Source organism: Nycticebus coucang, chromosome 5 (assembly GCF_027406575.1).
Source record: "Nycticebus coucang isolate mNycCou1 chromosome 5, mNycCou1.pri, whole genome shotgun sequence".
NCBI classification, from domain to species: domain Eukaryota; kingdom Metazoa; phylum Chordata; class Mammalia; order Primates; family Lorisidae; genus Nycticebus; species Nycticebus coucang.
Genome location: NC_069784.1, coordinates 98,113,189 through 98,131,765, shown reverse-complemented (window position 1 = coordinate 98,131,765; position 18,577 = coordinate 98,113,189). Strand labels below are relative to the sequence as shown.

The window sequence follows — 18,577 nt, the reverse complement described above, 5'->3', positions numbered from 1 at the left end:
CAAAATTGACAGAGAAATCAAATCATTTACGGATATACAAACATTGAGGAAATTCGCCACAACAAGACCAGCTCTACAGGAAATACTTCAACCTGTTCTGCACACTGACCACCACAATGGATCAGCAGCAAAGTAAGAACTCAGAAATTAAAGGACAGAACCTAACCTCCACACTGATGCAAAAGATAAAACTAAGCAATGGACTCTAACAAAATAAGACGAATAGAATACTACCACACTTATCAATTATCTCAATAAATGTTAATGGCTTGAATTCCCCACTGAAGAGACATAGATTGGTTGACTGGATTAAAAAACACAAGCCATCCATTTGCTGTCTGCAAGAAACACACCTGGTTTCAAAAGGCAAATTAAAGCTCCAAGTCAAGGGTTGGAAGACAATTTTTCAGGCAAATGGAATTCAGAAGAAAAGAGGAGTTGCAATCTTATTTTCAGATACATGTGGATTTAAAGCAACTAAAGTCAAAAAAGACAAATATGGTCACTTTATATTGGTCAAGGAAAAATACAACAAGAAGACATTTCAATTCTAAATATCTATGCACCCAATTTAAATGCTCCCAGATTCTTGAAACAGACCTTACTCAGTCTGAGCAATATGATATCTGATAATACCATAATAACAGGGGACTTTAACACTCCTCTTACAGAGCTGGACAGATCCTCTAAACAGAAATTAAACAAGGATATAAGAGACTTAAATGAGACCCTAGAACAACTGTGCTTGATAGACGCATATAGAACACTCCATCCCAAAGATAAAGAATATACATTCTTCTCATCACCCCATGGAACATTCTCCAAAATTGATCATATCCTGGGACACAAAACAAATATCAACAGAATCAAAAGAATTGAAAATTTACCTTGTATCTTCTCAGACCATAAGGCACTAAAGGTGGAAGTCCATTCTAACAAAAATGCTCGACCCCACCCAAAGGCATGGAAACTAAACAATCTTCTGTTGAATAACAGATGGGTGAAGGAAGAAATAAAACAGGAAATCATTAACTTCCTTGAGCATAACAACAATGAAGACACAAGCCACCAAAACCTGTGGGATACTGCAAAAGCAGTTTTGAGAGGAAAATTCATCGCTTTAGATGCCTACATTCGAAAAACAGAGAGCACATCAACAATCTCACAAGAGATCTTATGGAATTGGAAAAAGAAGAACAATCTAAGCCTAAACTCAGTAGAAGAAAAGAAATATCCAAAATCGAATCAGAGATCAATGAAATTGAAAACAAAAGAATCATTCAGAAAATTAATGAAACAAGGAGTTGGTTTTTTGAAAAAATAAATAAAATAGATAAACCATTGGCCACACTAATGAGGAATAGAAAAGTAAAATCTCTAGTAACCTCAATCAGAAATGATAAAGGGGAAATAACAACTGATCCCACAGAGATACAAGAGATCATCTCTGAATACTACCAGAAACTCTATGCCCAGAAATTTGATAATGTGAAAGAAATGGATCAATATTTGGAATCACACCCTCTCCCTAGACTCAGCCAGGAAGAAATAGACCTCCTGAACAGACCAATTTCAAGCACTGAGATCAAAGAAACAATAAAAAATCTTCCAACCAAAAAATGCCCTGGTCCAGATGGCTTCACTCCAGAATTCTATCAAACTTTCAAGGAAGAGTTTATTACTGTACTGCAGAAATTATTCCAAAAAATTGAGGAAGAAGGAATCTTCCCCAACACATTCTATGAAGCAAACATCACCCTGATACCAAAACCAGGAAAAGACTCAAACAAAAAGGAGAATTTCAGACCAATCTCACTCATGAACATAGACGCAAAAATTCTCAACAAAATTCTAGCCAATAGATTACAGCTTATCATCAAAAAAGTCATTCATCATGATCAAGTAGGCTTCATCCCAGGGATGCAAGGCTGGTTTAACATACGCAAGTCTATAAACGTTTTCCACCATATTAACAGAGGCAAAAATAAAGATCACATGATCCTCTCAATAGATGCAGAAAAAGCATTTGATAAAATCCAGCATCCTTTTCTAATTAGAACACTGAAGAGTATAGGCATAGGTGGCACATTTCTAAAACTGATTGAAGCTATCTATGACAAACCCACAGCCAATATTTTACTGAATGGAGTAAAACTGAAAGCTTTTCCTCTTAGAACTGGAACCAGACAAGGTTGTCCTCTGTCACCTTTACTATTCAACATAGTGCTGGAAGTTGTAGCCAATACAATTAGGCAAGACAAGGAAATAAAGGGAATCCAAATGGGAGCAGAGGAGGTCAAACTCTCCCTCTTTGCTGACGACATGATCTTATACTTAGAGAACCCCAAAGACTCAACCACAAGACTCCTAGAAGTCATCAAAAAATACAGTAATGTTTCAGGATATAAAATCAATGTCCACAAGTCAGTAGCCTTTGTGTACACCAATAACAGTCAAGATGAGAAGCTAATTAAGGACACAACTCCCTTCACCATAGTCTCAAAGAAAATGAAATACCTAGGAATATACCTAACGAAGGAGGTGAAGGACCTCTATAAAGAAAACTATGAAATCCTCAGAAAAGAAATAGCAGAGGATATTAACAAATGGAAGAACATATCATGCTCATGGATGAGAAGAATCAACATTGTTAAAATGTCTATATTTCCCAAAGCAATCTACCTATTCAATGCCATTCCTATCAAAATACCAACATCGTACTTTCAAGATTTGGAAAAAATGATTCTGCGTTTTGTATGGAACCGGAAAAAACCCCGTATAGCTAAGGCAGTTCTCTGTAACAAAAATAAAGCTGGGGGCATCAGCATACCAGATTTTAGTCTCTACTACAAAGCCATAGTGCTCAAGACAGCATGGTACTGGCACAAAAACAGAGACATAGACACTTGGAATCGAATTGAAAACCAAGAAATGAAAGTAACATTTTACAACCACCTAATCTTTGATAAACCAAACAAGAACATACCTTGGGGGAAAGACTCCCTATTCAATAAATGGTGTTGGGAGAACTGGATGTCTACATGTAAAAGACTGAAACTGGACCCACACCTTTCCCCACTCACAAAAATTGATTCAAGATGGATAAAGGACTTAAACTTAAGGCATGAAACAATAAAAATCCTCCAAGAAAGCATAGGAAAAACACTGGAAGATGTTGGCCTGGGGAAAGACTTCATGAAGAAGACTGCCATGGCAATTGCAACAACAACAAAAATAAACAAATGGGACTTCATTAAACTGAAAAGCTTCTGTACAGCTAAGGAGACAATAACCAAAGCAAAGAGACAACCTACACAATGGGAAAGGATATTTGCATATTTTCAATCAGACAAAAGCTTGATAACTAGGATCTATAGAGAACTCAAATTAATCCACATGAAAAAAGCCAACAATCCCTTATATCAATGGGCAAGAGACATGAATAGAACTTTCTCTAAAGACGACAGTCGAATGGCTAACAAACACATGAAAAAATGTTCATCATCTCTATATATTAGAGAAATGCAAATCAAAACAACCCTGTGATATCATCTAACCCCAGTGAGAATGGCCCACATCACAAAATCTCAAAACTGCAGATGCTGGCGTGGATGTGGAGAGAAGGGAACACTTTTACACTGCTGGTGGGACTGCAAACTAGTACAACCTTTCTGGAAGGAAGTATGGAGAAACCTCAAAGCACTCAAGCTAGACCTCCCATTTGATCCTGCAATCCCATTACTGGGCATCTACCCAGAAGGAAAGAAATCCTTTTATCATAAGGACACTTGTACTAGACTGTTTATTGCAGCTCAATTTACAATCGCCAAAATGTGGAAACAGCCTAAATGCCCACCAACCCAGGAATGGATTAACAAGCTGTGGTATATGTATACCATGGAATACTATTCAGCCATTAAAAAAAATGGAGACTTTACATCCTTCGTATTAACCTGGATGGACGTGGAAGACATTATTCTTAGTAAAGCATCACAAGAATGGAGAAGCATGAATCCTATGTACTCAATTTTGATATGAGGACAATTAATAACAATTATGGTTATAGGGGGGACAGAAAGAGGGAAGGAGGGAGGTGGGTGGAGCCTTGGTGTGTGTCACACTTTATGGGGGCAAGATCTGATTGCAAGAGGGACTTTACCTAACAATTGCAATCAGTGTAACCTGGCTTATTGTACCCTCAATGAATCCCCAACAATAAAAAAAAAAAAATGTTTGTAAATAAATGGTTTTAAAGAAAAAGAAGAAGAAGAAGAAGAAGAAGAAGTTAGTGCTATGGTTTGAAAAAGAAAATCATATCTATTTGGCTTAATCAAGTATCTGTAAGTTTTAAATAATTACTTTAACCAAATTTTTTTGTCTTAATATTCTTATTGGGTTCTTTGAATATTGCTTTTAAAATCTAGATACAAATAAGAATAATTCAGTTCATCTCAGATGCACCTTAATGTTGCATCTTCCTGTCCTTTTGCATAAGCTTACGTCTGGTTGAAGAGAAAATTTTGATGTATACTGTGTGAGTGATTTTCCTTCCTTGCAAGTCTAAAAAGCTATTTCAGTGTTTTAAAATATAACTAGTTCTACACAATGAATAGTAATTTACCAAATTAGTTTGTTTCACTTTTATAATAAACCAGTTTCATAAACTATATTGATAATATTTTTTCAATGAATGTAAGACCTCTCTGGTTTTGAAGATTAGTATATTTTTAAGACTTACAAAAGGTAATTTGGCAATTTCTGGTATCATTACATGTGTATTTACCCACTAACCCATCAATCGCATTTATAGAGATCTATTGCAGGAATACATTGGAAAAAAATCACAAATACATATGCACAGACATGTTTTTATTGCGCTTTTCATGGTATTGAAAGACTAGAAACAATGCACATGTCCATGCACTAGAGTCTTGCTTGAATAAATTGTGAGTTATCCACAGTGGAGTCCTATGCAGTTATAAAACGGGTTTTTAGAAGGAGAGAAGGAGGGAGGGCAAATCTATAGAGGAAAATGGACTTAAGAGACATATCAACTCATCAAAATTTTGAATTTTGATGGTCTACAAGCCAAGAAGAGAGGCTTCAGAAGAAACCAGCCCTGCTAACAGCTTGATTTTGGACTACTACAAAATAGTGAGAAAATTTTTGTTGTTCCAGCTACCCAAGCTGTGGTTCCTTGTTAGACTAGCCTTAGCAAACTAATACACCATGTTAAAGTTACTTAAAAGCACACTTTAGCATGACAAAAAGTTGATCAGGAATGTGAAAAACACCTTTTAGAACCTATTCAAGAATATATTTTTACAAGGACAAAATGGTAGACCAAAAAAGGAAAATTTGTGTATCTGTTCCCTTTTCCCTTACCTACCCCCCAGAAAACCATAAAACTAAAGATGAGAGGCTATCTTTCTTCAGGAGTAAAGTAATTTGTAAATCATAATGAAAATTAAAACATTAGGAGTTCCTTGGTTTCTTATCACTGCAGTAAGAAAGTACCCTGAATTGAGTATCTAAAACCTTCTGTACAGCACAAGAAATAAACAGCAGAGTAAAGAGACAACCTACAACATGGGATGGGAAAAAATATTCACTAATATCCAGAACCTACCAGGAACTCAAACCAGCAAGAACAAAACAAATAATCCCCTTAAAAAGTGGGCCAACAACATGAACGGAAATTTTTTTTAAAGAAGATACAGAAGCAGCAAACAAACAATGAAAAAATGTTCAACATCACTAATCAGCTAGGAAATACAAATTAAAAGCAAGTGAGACACCACCTTACTCTGGAGAATGGCCATTATTAAGAAGTTAAAAACACAGTTGATGTTGGCGTGAATGCATGTAAAACAGAATGCTTACACATTGTTGGTGGAGATATAAATGGAAAACATTATGGCTATTTCTTAATTAATAGTAGATTTAAATTTTAATCTAGCAATCCCACTAATAAGTATCAAGCCAAGGGAAAAGAAGTAATTCCATAAAAAAGACATCTGCAATAACGTTTATCACTGCACAGTTCACAAGTAGCAAAGATATGGAATCAATCTCAATGTCCATCAACTGAGGAGTGGATAAAGAAAATGTGTGTGTGTGTGTATGTATATACACTGTGAAATGCCATTCAGACATAAAAAAAAAAGAATGGATTCCAGTCTTGTGCAGCAACTTGAAGGAAACTGGAGGCCATCATCCTAAGGAAAGTAACTCAGGAATAGAAAACCAAATACTACATATTCTCCTTTGTAAGTGGGAGATTAGGTACAGGTATTCAGGGGTATACAGAGTATGACTAACTGTAGGAGGAGAAACAGCCTCACCGCTCCCCCCAACCTTAGCTGTAAAAATTATTTAATGATCTAAGTAGTTATCAGTCATGTCAGGCAGTCCTCCCTGGTTTCAACACTGTGAAGTCCATCATGACCCTAAGCTAAAGAAAAAACACCAGATACCTGCCTTGGGAAAGTAATAAACACTGAGTCATTCAACTGGAGTTTAGAGGGCTGGATGATGTATGGCTAAAGACAGTAACTTTGGGGAAGGGTATAAAAACGCTGTGAAACCGTTTCAAAGTAAGGCTTTGAGAATGACCTTTCTCCCTATCTTCCTCGCATTATAAATCTTGGTAAATAAAGGACAATTTCAACCCGCATAAGCATTTGGCTCATGCTCCTCAGAAGGTGGGATGGTAGGTAGAGGGGGAGAAAAGAAAACCTACCTATTTGGTGCATTGTACACTAAAAACCCAACATCACCACTGTACATTCATGCATATAATCAAAAACCGCTTGTAAATTAAATCACTGCTCAGGGTTTCCAGGGTGTAGCAAAAACTCTCGGAGTGAAAGCCTTGGTGCTTCCTTGCTTCACAGGGATCCTGTTTTCACTTTGGGGGCCTCCAAATATAACTCAATAATTAATTAAAAAACAATTTTTTTTTTTGCAAAAGTATTTTACTGCTTTATCCAGAGTTTTATTTCTATAATGGAATATTTCAAATGATGCAAAGTTTTACTTACTCCGATAAATTGTGACTATACATACATGTGAAATTTATATTCAATTTAATATTATTTGTTAAATTTTATTAAAATATAAAAATATAATAAATAACAGTTTTTGTTAAAATGTAAAAATATAATAAAAAACAGTTCTGGAGGCCAAAAGTCTAAAATCAAAATGTTAGCAAGGCTACATTCAGTCTGAAGTTGCGAGGGGAAGAACTTCCCTGTTTTTTCCTGCTTCTCTCTGGCTTCTCCATGGTCTTAGGCGATTCTTGGCTGACAGATGCAACACTCCAGTCCTCTGTCCTCACCTGGTGTTCTCCATGTGTCTGCATTGTCTTCCCGATGGGCGTTTGTGTTCATATTTTCCCTTTTTGTAAAGACACTAGTCATATTGCGTTAGGGCTCAACCTGATGACCTCCTTTACCTTGACTTCCTATTTTCCAAACAAGGTCACGTTCTGAGGTCCTCGGCATTAAGGCTTTGACATACCTTGTGTGGGGGCACTCACTTTCACTCATCACTTTAGTGTTTCAGAATGTCAGCAATGTTAATAATCTCTTTGTCATCATTATGTTTTTTTCCTTTAATTTTTCTGTGTTTTCCACAATGGAAATGTATTACATTGTATAAGCTGAACAAATGTTATTCAAAAAATAATTATTTAATAAAGAGCAAAAAAAAAAAACTTTTTTATAAAAATCTCATTTTTTAACTATTCTCTGCATTAGCTCCCACTTTTTATGTTATATAATTCTGTTTGGTTTAAATTGTTTTCTGATTCAGTACGAGTCCATTTGCATTAATGTAACATTTAGCAATCTGTCATCTGCATAATTATACATCTGCGATTGTAGGTAGGATAGAAAAAAACTCTCATCTCTGAATTAAAATAGTCTCTTAGCATTTGTTCTCTGTAGAAAGCAGATTGGTGTTACGGGTAAGAGGAGGGCAGTGTGAATGAAAACAACATTCAGCAGTAGGTATACGAACTGTGTGAACACTGTCAGTTATACATAAGTCCTGAATTCTGAGGCCATGAAAGTTTTTTCACACACTAAGCAAATAGGAGAAGCATCCTTGTTAGGATTGTAGGAAGAATGTCTTTCTATTTTGATTAAATGTTAAGCTTTTCATTGGTTTTGTGTGAGTTACTCGTTAATGCTTTTTAAAAGTCAAATGTGGTTTCATAAGCTTTTTAATGAAATACTTTTTTTTTTTTTAAGATTTGCCTGCAATGGATAACCCAGTGTTTTTGGAATTATTTAGATTGGATAGAAATCTGCCATTATATTGCTACTTGTGTTTTCCTTGGTCCTGATTACCAAGTGTATATCTGTATAGCTATATTCAAACATCTCCAACAAGACATTCTGCAGCATACACAGACTCAAGATCTGCAAGTTTTCCTGAAAGTAAGTATGTTTATATATAGGGGGAAATGTTGATTAAGAGTGAATAGCTAACTTTGGCTGCTTAATGTCATATACTTTCCAGACACTCAGCCAATCCTACAAATAATCCTGAGAGGCAGGTACTATTATCATCTTCATTTTAGAGGGAAGGAAACTGAGGCACAGAGTTAAGTAAGTTAACCAAAAACCATACAGCCAGAAAGGAGCCTGGGATATGAAATTAAGCCATCTGGTTCTAAAACTCTGATCTTAACCACTACGCTATGCCAAAAATAATTTTTTTTAATATTTCTGTGTTTTATTTGGTCAATAAACTTTAGTTTATTATGTTAGTACAAAGGTTTATATTTTTTAGAAATATTTAATGTGACTTTTATACAATTTTTTTATATTTTCCTATTTCTAAACTTCCATTTGTGTAAAAGGTTTTCATGAAAGATTATATCATAGCATTCCTTTTAAACAATTAGAATGTGCATTAATATTTTAAAACAAAATATAATTGCTTTCTTTTTCAATCATATTACTGTGACTGCTTAAGCTTTGGACTTCAGGAAGTATGTGCTATATGAAAACATTTCATTGTGTAATTCTCCTTGGAAATCCAACTATTTATTTAGAGTTAAAAATATTTCTTTGCATCTAAAGTATGTTTCCTATACCCACTACCCTTGCCATCCTATAGCACACATACACATGTATACACTGAAACCAACATTTATCATTTGCTGGGTTTCTCAAGGTCAACAGTTGGTCTATTTAAATTAACGTTACTCTTAAAATTTAAATACTTGCCAGAGTTATTTTCTATTTAATGATGTTTTATTTAAATAAATACCATCAGCTATCAATTTAAAAGTAAAAGAGTTTAAATGGAGTGGGGTGGGAGAGGAAATTATTACCTAAATCCTCGTTAAACTGCTAAAATTTGAATTGACTTGGTGTAAATCCAGACTAAGAACATGGGCAAGGATTAATTTTAACATGTGTCCTAGAACCAACCTTACTTTTTAATCCTATTGTTTGTATTCACCTGAGTAATATTTTTTGACTGGTAGCATGACTTTACTTAGTCTTATTTTTGATGTAGATTTCAGATTCCATTGATCTCTTCTGATGGGCATTTTTCCTGTGAGATATATCCTGGTGTGGTATATTAAAATATGCAGTTACATATCCTTTACTCCCTTAGGCCCTGTAGTAATCTGTTTGCAAAGTATAAAAATATACATATACCATTTTTCACTTATAATAACTAATAATGAAATATTGATTAATGTATTAATTTTATTCTCCCTACTCTACCCTAGGAATATCCTCTAAGTCAAAAATAGATACATGATTCAAAAATTCCTCACTTAACTGTAGCTGTAGATATTAAGCATTAGAAATTAAGTTTTATACTTTCTTATTCAAAATCTTAGGACTTCTACAAAGGGAGAAAACTCAATAAATGTCTATTTAACTACATATCATAGTCATAATATTCCTATATAGATTATATCATCATGTTATTCCATGGCTGTTTATATTTAGTGATAATTACTTCCAAGAAAAATGAAGAAAAAGTAAAACAAGGAAATTTTTATTGTATGTATTTATGTGGGCTTTATTTTTGAGGAATAGTAATAAAACTATTTTTAAAGAAAGAAATTGAATCATTATATAAAAATAATAGAATAAACAGTTGTTATAAAAGAGTTCAAATAATCAAGTCTAAATTGAATAAGTTTTGAAAATATCAAAAACCAGAACTGTGTTATGCTTTTAGTTATTGTCAGTTATCCCAAGAAACTGTAAAAAGGTATTTCCAAAAGATTGAAAATATGCAGTTCCTTTTCTGATTTAATTTTTATGTACTGACAGAAAGTCACATGATAAAAGCATTGTTTTAGGAGTAAAAATCTATATGAGGTAATCAGTATAAAGAAAATATCAGTCCATTTATATTCACTGTGGTTTAGACTCAAGATTTTAAATAAGGTAATTCGGAGTCTAGACTCATTTCATACATTTCTGTTAGCCCACTGAAGAGTTCATCATGATTATTCTAAATCAATATGTTAAAAAGATCAGTTGATTTGTATGCCCAAAGGTGGTATGGACACTAATAGGCAGCCCAGGTTTTCTGGGAGAAAAAAACCCTTGTTTATTTTTCTTCTTCTGATTAAACCACTGAAAGATTAGATTTGATGAATGCCATGGGTATAACTTGATGTTAGCAAGGTGTTGTCTGATTTTTTTTTTTTTTCATAATATCCTTGCAGACACAAGAATGTGAGTAGATACTAGAGCAGTTAACTGCATTATTTCCACAATGAAGTGATTAATGGATTAGTACTGAGCTGGAAGACAGTTTTCTAAAGGTGCTGAAGAATTCAGTCCTTGGATCTGGGGTCCTGGACATTTTTATCTATGACAGATGATGGTTCAAAAAATCTGTAGGCATCATAATTCTAGGGACAAAAACATCCAACAAGGTATATATTCTGATATATCTTAGCAACCTGAAAACTTTTATTTAGAGTTTCTCTCTCTCTTTGACTCATCCATAACAAACACACAAACAGGTTTAGTCAGAGTGTAGTTTAATGTTAGTTCATGTGAAGAAGTCCCAGCATTTGAACCGGCTGTATTGCATTTCTCTCTAACAAATACATTGACTGCCAGTGATCTTAGTTTTAGTCTGTGAGCTCAACATGGGGACGAACGTCACAGAAATGCCAGATTAGGAAGAGATTGCCTTCCTGTGCAAATGAGGCAGTGAAGGCTCAAAATAATTAAAATGCCTCATCTAAATCCTGCATATTATGGCAAAATCAATTTATAATTAAGAAAAATAAGATTAATTTCAACCCAGTTGTCAAGAGGAATTTTTTTATTGGTGTAGTTACAGCTGCTGTTACCAGGAGATGTTGACAGGGTAAGAAATGGAGATCCTGACAAAATTCATTAAATAGAAGGCCTTTAAAAGACAGATGCATACCCGGCATCACTATAATTTAGCATCTGAGGATGTAAATAAGAGGTGTTCAGTACAAACCCCACTGTGTTTTGCAGATGTTCTCTGCCTTGTCCTGACATCCCTGGATTCTACCTGGATTCAAATTCTAGCTGTGTTGCTCACTCGGCTCGTTGATTAACTTCTTTATGCTTCGGGTTTCTCTTCATGTAGTATTGTTAAGCAGTTAACTGTGATGATATCTGCAAAATACTTCTATACCATTATCTGGCATGTAGCAAGTTCCTCCCCCAAAACTTAGCAATTGCTGACTTTCTACATCCCTGTCTCACCCCCCTTTTTTTTCCTGCTTCTTTGTTAAGATGATATATAGAGCATTTAGAAATGGAAACAGGATTTTCTGAGTCTATAGCTAGACTTTGGGTTACTTTTGCTCCCACTTTGTTAGGTATATGTTATAAAATTCTACACCTTTTATAGTAAATTTTTATTTTATATGCCTCCTGGTGATTATTAATAAAAATCAACTATGTCCCAGTTTAACCCACTTAAAGTGACTTATCATACTTTTTTCTCCATAATTTATTTCATGCAGACATATTATATTTTTAAAAATCACCTTACAAAGACAGTAATAATCAAATATTTGGGAAAGAATGTATCAGAAAATTAACTAACTTGGTCCTGAAATCATAAAACTATGGCTTCCCAGGTTAACACACTTGATGTTTTTTTTTTGTGCCTTATGCTGTTTATCAAGGATTTCTTTTTTTTTTACACTTATGGTTATAGTTTATTAAAGCACAAGGATACAGATTGATGGATCCCAGAAAAAAGAAAAAGTACAAAGGGCAGAGTCCTGGAGAGACTAGATGCAAGATTCTAGTTATCTTCTCCCAGTAGAGTTTCTTAGACAGCACTTAATTCTCCCAGCAATGACGTGTGACAACATATACAAAGTATTGCCAATTAGGAAGTTCAGCCAAACTTTGGTCCAGATTTTGGGTTGGTTTTTTTTAATGACATAGGACATGGAGTACACATGTAACTTGCCTTAGCTACTGAGATGTCAGCCCATCAGAGCTAGACTGATACCACAGGCCCAAGTTTATGCCCAGGTCACTTTGTTGGCATAAACTATCTGGTGTGGCCCAAGGCCCCAGGTAAATGACACTCTTATCAAGCAGGCTATTCTAAGGGCTCAAGAGTTATCTCTCAGAAGCTGGTCCAAGGGCTAGTCCTTTTTTACTTTATTTATTTATTTTTTTAGTATTAAATCATAACTGTGTACATTAATGAGATCATGGGGCACCATACACTGGTTTTATAGACCGTTTGACACATTTTCATCGCACTGGTTAACATAGCCTTCCTGGCATTTTCTTAGTTATTGTGTTAAGACATTTACATTCCACATTTACTAAGTTTCACATGTACCCTTGTAAGATGCACCGCAGGTGTAATCCCACCAATCACCCTCCTTCCGAATTTCTAACGGCCTTATCTTCAGTTCACATTCCAAGTGCAAGCCCTAAAAACATTTCTGCTGGAAATTATTATCTGCAGTACTTTTGAAAATATCCACTGATAAAAGAGATGTTTTTCTTTCCACAATAGACACATTTTATAGAATTTACAAGAAAGGATAATAATATCTTAATATTTTAGAAGAATTATTTTCTTTTATTCCTGGTAATAAATTGAGGAGCAGAGATTGGCGTCAGTAATCCCTGATGGGCAGTTCATGCTGAACATCTTATGTCTGCAGTGTGATCAAGAAAATGTAGCTCGCCATCAGTTAATAAAAATATGCTCTCATTGTCACTTACGATCACCACTAATACCTTGCATGTTTTATAGTGTATGAAAAGTGCTGCAAATGGCTTTATAGGTGTTGACCATTATTCATTGATTTATTCAATTATTTATTGATTATTTACTATTTATTGTGTCCCACATGTGTTGTAATCACAAATCAGCATATCCCTGCCCACACTGATCCTAAATTCTACTGGAAAGCAAATAATAAGTAAATAAGTATATAATATTTATATATATAATATATATAAGTATATAATTTATATATATAATATATATAAGTATATAATTTATATATATAATATATATAAATAAATATATAATATTTATATATAATTAGATCTTACTATAAATAAATCAGACAGAGTGAGGGAAACAGAGGTAACATTTAGACAATGAGGCTACTGAAGGCCCACCTTGTGGGGGTAAACAGAGACCTGAATGAAGGAAAGGAAAAAGACTTCCTAGACAAGTGTCCCCTTAAATGGGAATAAAGATAAGGGCAAAAACTCAGAGGTAAGAATGGCCTTGGTTCACTTAGAGAAAGTCAAGAAGACCACCTGGCCAGAACAAGGTGAAGGAATAAGAATGGTAAGAGTTGAGAAAGGGCCTAGATCATATAAGGCTTTGTAATCTGTCATAACAGAGCTTAGATTTTGGAATATTTAATCCAGAGAGCAACCCTATACAATTATTGTCCACATTTAACATAAGAAGTATTAAGGTTTGCAGTTAGTAAGCTTTCCCAGATTCATACATCTAGTAACTAACATAGGAGTCTGAATACTTTTTCATTTTTTGTCTGAATCCAAATCCTGTGCATCTTCTACTATATCAGGTCATCTTGACTAATCTGATATTTTTTAATACAGTCCCAAGGTCAGTGACCCCAAATCAAATTCTCCCAGTAGTGAAATAGATGGACACATATTTGAAACTGAACTTCTCTACACAGAAGAGAGAGGGAAGCTGCATATGTACCACATCATATAATATTGAATTCATACATTGTGGCTTAAAATAGTAATTTTTAATGCTTTTTGATGATTCCTCATTTGAAACCCAGAATTAATAGGGCAAATCATGGTTAAATACCAATTACACATGAAAAAGTGCTGCTCAAAATGAACTTTCTAACCAAAACTGAAACCACGCCAGTAATAACCATTTATAATTTTTTTCTTGAGCAAATAGTGTACTGTTGATATAAAATGGGACAGTGTTATTGCCATATGTAATTATATGTCTGCTACTTAAAAAACAGAGGCATTCATATTTTTATATAGAATTCAATATACTTAGGTCTATAAATGATAATGAAGCAGTATTCTGAAGAAATAGTCTGTTATAACTTGAATGATAAGCTGGCAGTCTAAATGGTCATAATTACAAGTAACAGTTATCCACTGAAAGGACCATTAGAGAACACTTAGGATAAGATGAAAAAATATTCTACTTTGAAGATAAAAAGTGAAATTTAGATACCTTAAAACTTGATTCAGAGCTAAAATTGCCTGCAAATTTTAAATAATGAACTATATCACTTAAAAACATTCCTTCTAAAATATATATTTAAATTTTTCTCTTACAAAATAAGACCTTAATAGCTTTATATGCCGTTTTTATGGGTATCTCTTTCAGTATAGTTATCATGGCATTTTCCCTTAACTTGCAATTAATATGTAAAATAGAAGACATGATTTAAAAATATATATTCTAAGGAAAAATATATTTAAACTAATTTATAACTACAGCTGTCCCTAGGTGGTTTTTATGTTTAAGTTAAGGTGGAACAATAAAAGATGTTAAATAGATTTTGCTTATTTTTGCCCAGAAAAGAATTATTAGAGTTACTGTTCAAGTGCTGTCATCTTCTATTGTAATTCACATTTAATGAACAATAAGCATTCCTTTAAAAATCATGAATATGTACAGAAACAATTCCTCCATTATTGGCTCTTTATTTTCTAGTTGGAATAACACATTACTATAATTTCTCCCCAGCTTAGGTATAGTTTTCGTGAAGAGGTGATTAAAGCCAAATCACACATAATTTGAATGAAGAGAATAGATAAATTCATAATAGTTCCATGATTACTACCTAAAGTGAATTCTTGAACAGTAAGAACAAAGTGAAATATTTTTGATAGGATGGAAATTTATAAAGATCCAGTATTTCTGCTGTTTATAAAGTGATCATCTTCCCTTTGATTCAGTTACTTGCACATAAACCTGGAGACATGATATATACCTCAGCTGTTAACATGTTAGGACAAGACCTTTGTCTCACTCATCTTTGTGTCGAGTATATAACCAAGAACCTTTCATATGAATGTAATGAGAGAATGAGTGAATGGAGTAAAAGAATGTACGAAATAATATATTGATTACTTTAAGAGTAAAGTTCAAATATTTACGTTGGAAGGCATTAACTCTGGCCTTAATGGTGTAAAGCTAAATATATAACAGCATCATTTAGTTTCTTCAGCTTAGTATCAGCCTTTGTAGATCAGTAATTCTTAATTTTCTAGAATGTCCCAATTAACCTTTCCCTCAAACTTTATAGATTTTTGGTTGTACATGAAAAAATAAGAATAAAGTTCTTCCAAGTTTTTTGGAAGCTGAAAATTAATGCTAGCATGATTAGTGACATCTGAGATATTTGAAAACATCCATTCTTACTGAGAGTTGTGTGATGTTTTCCTACCTACCCCGCATTGATGTTTCTTTTCTGTAAACCAGTTGCCTCTAACACAATATCTGGTATATAATATGTATTATCTTTTATGCTTTTGTACAATTGAGGGATATTTTATTAGTAACTCTTGCCTTTAAACTATAAAATTCTAAAAACCATGAATTGTCCAACTTTTTTTTTTTACTTTTTTTTTAATTAAATCATAGCTGTGTACAATAATGCGATCATGAGGTACAATGTGCTGGTTCCATATACAGTTTGAAATATTTTCACTGAACTGGTTAATATAGCCTTCATGTCATTTTCTTAATTATTGTGTTCAACCCCTTATACTCTACACTTAGTAAACTTCACCTGCACCCTTCCAAGATGCACCCTAGGTGTGGACCCACCAATCACCCTCCCTCCACTCTTCCTCCCCCTCCTTTCTCCTCCCTTGCCCCCTTCCCCATATTCTTTTTTTTTTTTTAATTAAATCATAGCTGTGTACATTAATGTGATCATGGGGCACCATACACTAGTTTCATAGACCGTTTGACAGATTTTCATCACACTGGTTAACATAGCCTTCCTGGAATTTTCTTAGTTATTGTGCTAAGACATTTACATTCCAATTGTACTAAGATTGGGTTATAGCCTTCGTATGAAAGCTATAAATTAGTTTCATATTAGGGCTAAGTACATTGGATACTTTTTCTTCCATTCTGTCCAACATTTTTAACAACCTCCAGAACTACTAAAATAATAAAAATTAATTGCATTGAATCAAAGATGACTTTTCTTCTGTAGATTTTTTTTTCTTTGCCTTAAATGTAGTTACTGGGAGGTACTTGGAAGTACTAAAAGAAAGAATCATAAAAGTCCCTAAAATACTTTAAAATTTTTGATGGATGGTCCTACTGTTTATTCCAGAGTGCCACATTTGGGCACTAACCATTAAATTTCAAATTAATATAGATGTGCTTTGTACCAACATTATGAATTGCAAACTCTTGGAGGTTTTATAAACAATAGTTATAGAACAGATATTTCTTCCAATATTATAGTGTATTTTGATAAGCCTTAAGGTCTTTACTAATGACAAATTTCAGCAATCATCCCATAAATGAGACCGTATTTTAAAATTAGGAAGATTTCATTATCAAAATGACATTGTTTTTTGTCTGCTGTATTTTTGGTTTTTAAAATAGACAACCTCGTTTCATGGGGACACACTTCCTTCCTGCCATATACGTACATATCCACTTAATAAAAAGCAATTACACATTTACTAGCAATGTAAACTGCTTCTCCCATCTGTAGCTGAAAAATAAATGCTATGTCAACTCTTAAAAGTTCATTAACTTGGAATCATGTGACTTTACCCAAGGGAAAGAACTCCCCTTTATATATGTGTGTGTGTGTTTGTGTGTGTGTGTGTGTGTGTATATATATATATATATATATGTAAATTAATTTATAACTACAGCTTTTTTTTTTTCCAGGAAGAAGCACTGCATGGGTTTCGAGTGAGTAATTATTTTGAATACATGGAAATTCTGGAGCAGAACTACCGACCAGTGCTGCTGAGAGACATGCGGAACATTAGAGTGCAGAGCACCTAGATCAGGAGACACAGTTTAATTTTGTCTTATTTATTTTTAAAGGAAACAAGGGGACTTGATTGTTTTCTGTCTATATCTGTAACAACATATGCTTTGTGAATATATATATATATATTGTAAATCAATACTGAGAGATTTTTTAATGTAATAATATATGCAAGTATTAGCTCAACCTGTGAAATCTTTTTTATTAGTGTGCTGTTTTGTAACGTTTTAGAATCAGGTGTAGCTTACTTATAGTTCTAATTCATGTTTCAGTGTTAGTCTACATCTTCTTTTTCACCAGATGTGAAAATCTAAACATTTTTTCTAATGAATTTGGAAAGAACAAGCTCTATTGTACATAATTACTTGACTAGTTGTAGAGAGTCCATAGAAACTAGGGAAAGACAGCTATTTTCTGCACGCTTCATGTCTGTACTTATAAAGGAAGGCAGACAAAACAATGGCTTATTTCACATGTGAAGGAACAAATGATATTTCTTATGGTCAGAGATAGAAAAGCTGTTGCTTTTGATACCTATGTCAACTTATAATTTTTCATTTGAAATATAGTTTTTAGATGGTTCATTTATAAGATAGATCAGTTACTTCATACTGATAAGCATTCTGCTCTTACTTGTCATGCACATTCCTTAGTAATAGATTTGATTTGTACTGACCTTAAAAACACTAAGGAGAAAGGCTTTGTAAATTATTTTAAATCACTAACATTCTGTTTCATTTTATTTAAATAGAAATATGTGTACCAGTAAGAATAATACTATATGGTAGGGTCTGTATTTTTGTAAGTGTCACCTTTAGTATATGTAAAATAATATACAGATATATTAAACTATTAATTTTTCACTCACCAATTTTTTAACTCACCAATTTATTTCAATAAACTTTCTTTAAATTACAGAAGCCATATCTAAATATAAATCAACTATTAAAACCATTCTGAAGCTAACTCTACTTTTTTTATCTTAAAACCAAAAATGGATCACCCACAAACTCATTTTTCCTTTTAGCATGATGAAACAACTGGCACTATCCAGGTTTCAATTTT

The 18,577-nt window shown here is 33.6% G+C and overlaps 1 protein-coding gene across 1 annotated transcript in view; it reads left to right on the top strand.

The window, feature by feature from the left end:
- Window positions 1–18,374, top strand: part of TBC1D32 (TBC1 domain family member 32) — a 270,218-nt gene extending 251,844 nt beyond the window's left edge. The window contains exons 32-33 of the mRNA XM_053592345.1: window positions 8,256–8,444; window positions 17,407–18,374. Coding sequence (XP_053448320.1) covers window positions 8,256–8,444; window positions 17,407–17,526 — 309 coding nt within the window. The 3' untranslated portion in view covers window positions 17,527–18,374. The remainder of the gene's footprint in view (window positions 1–8,255; window positions 8,445–17,406) is intronic.
- The last annotated feature ends 203 nt before the right edge of the window (window positions 18,375–18,577 follow it).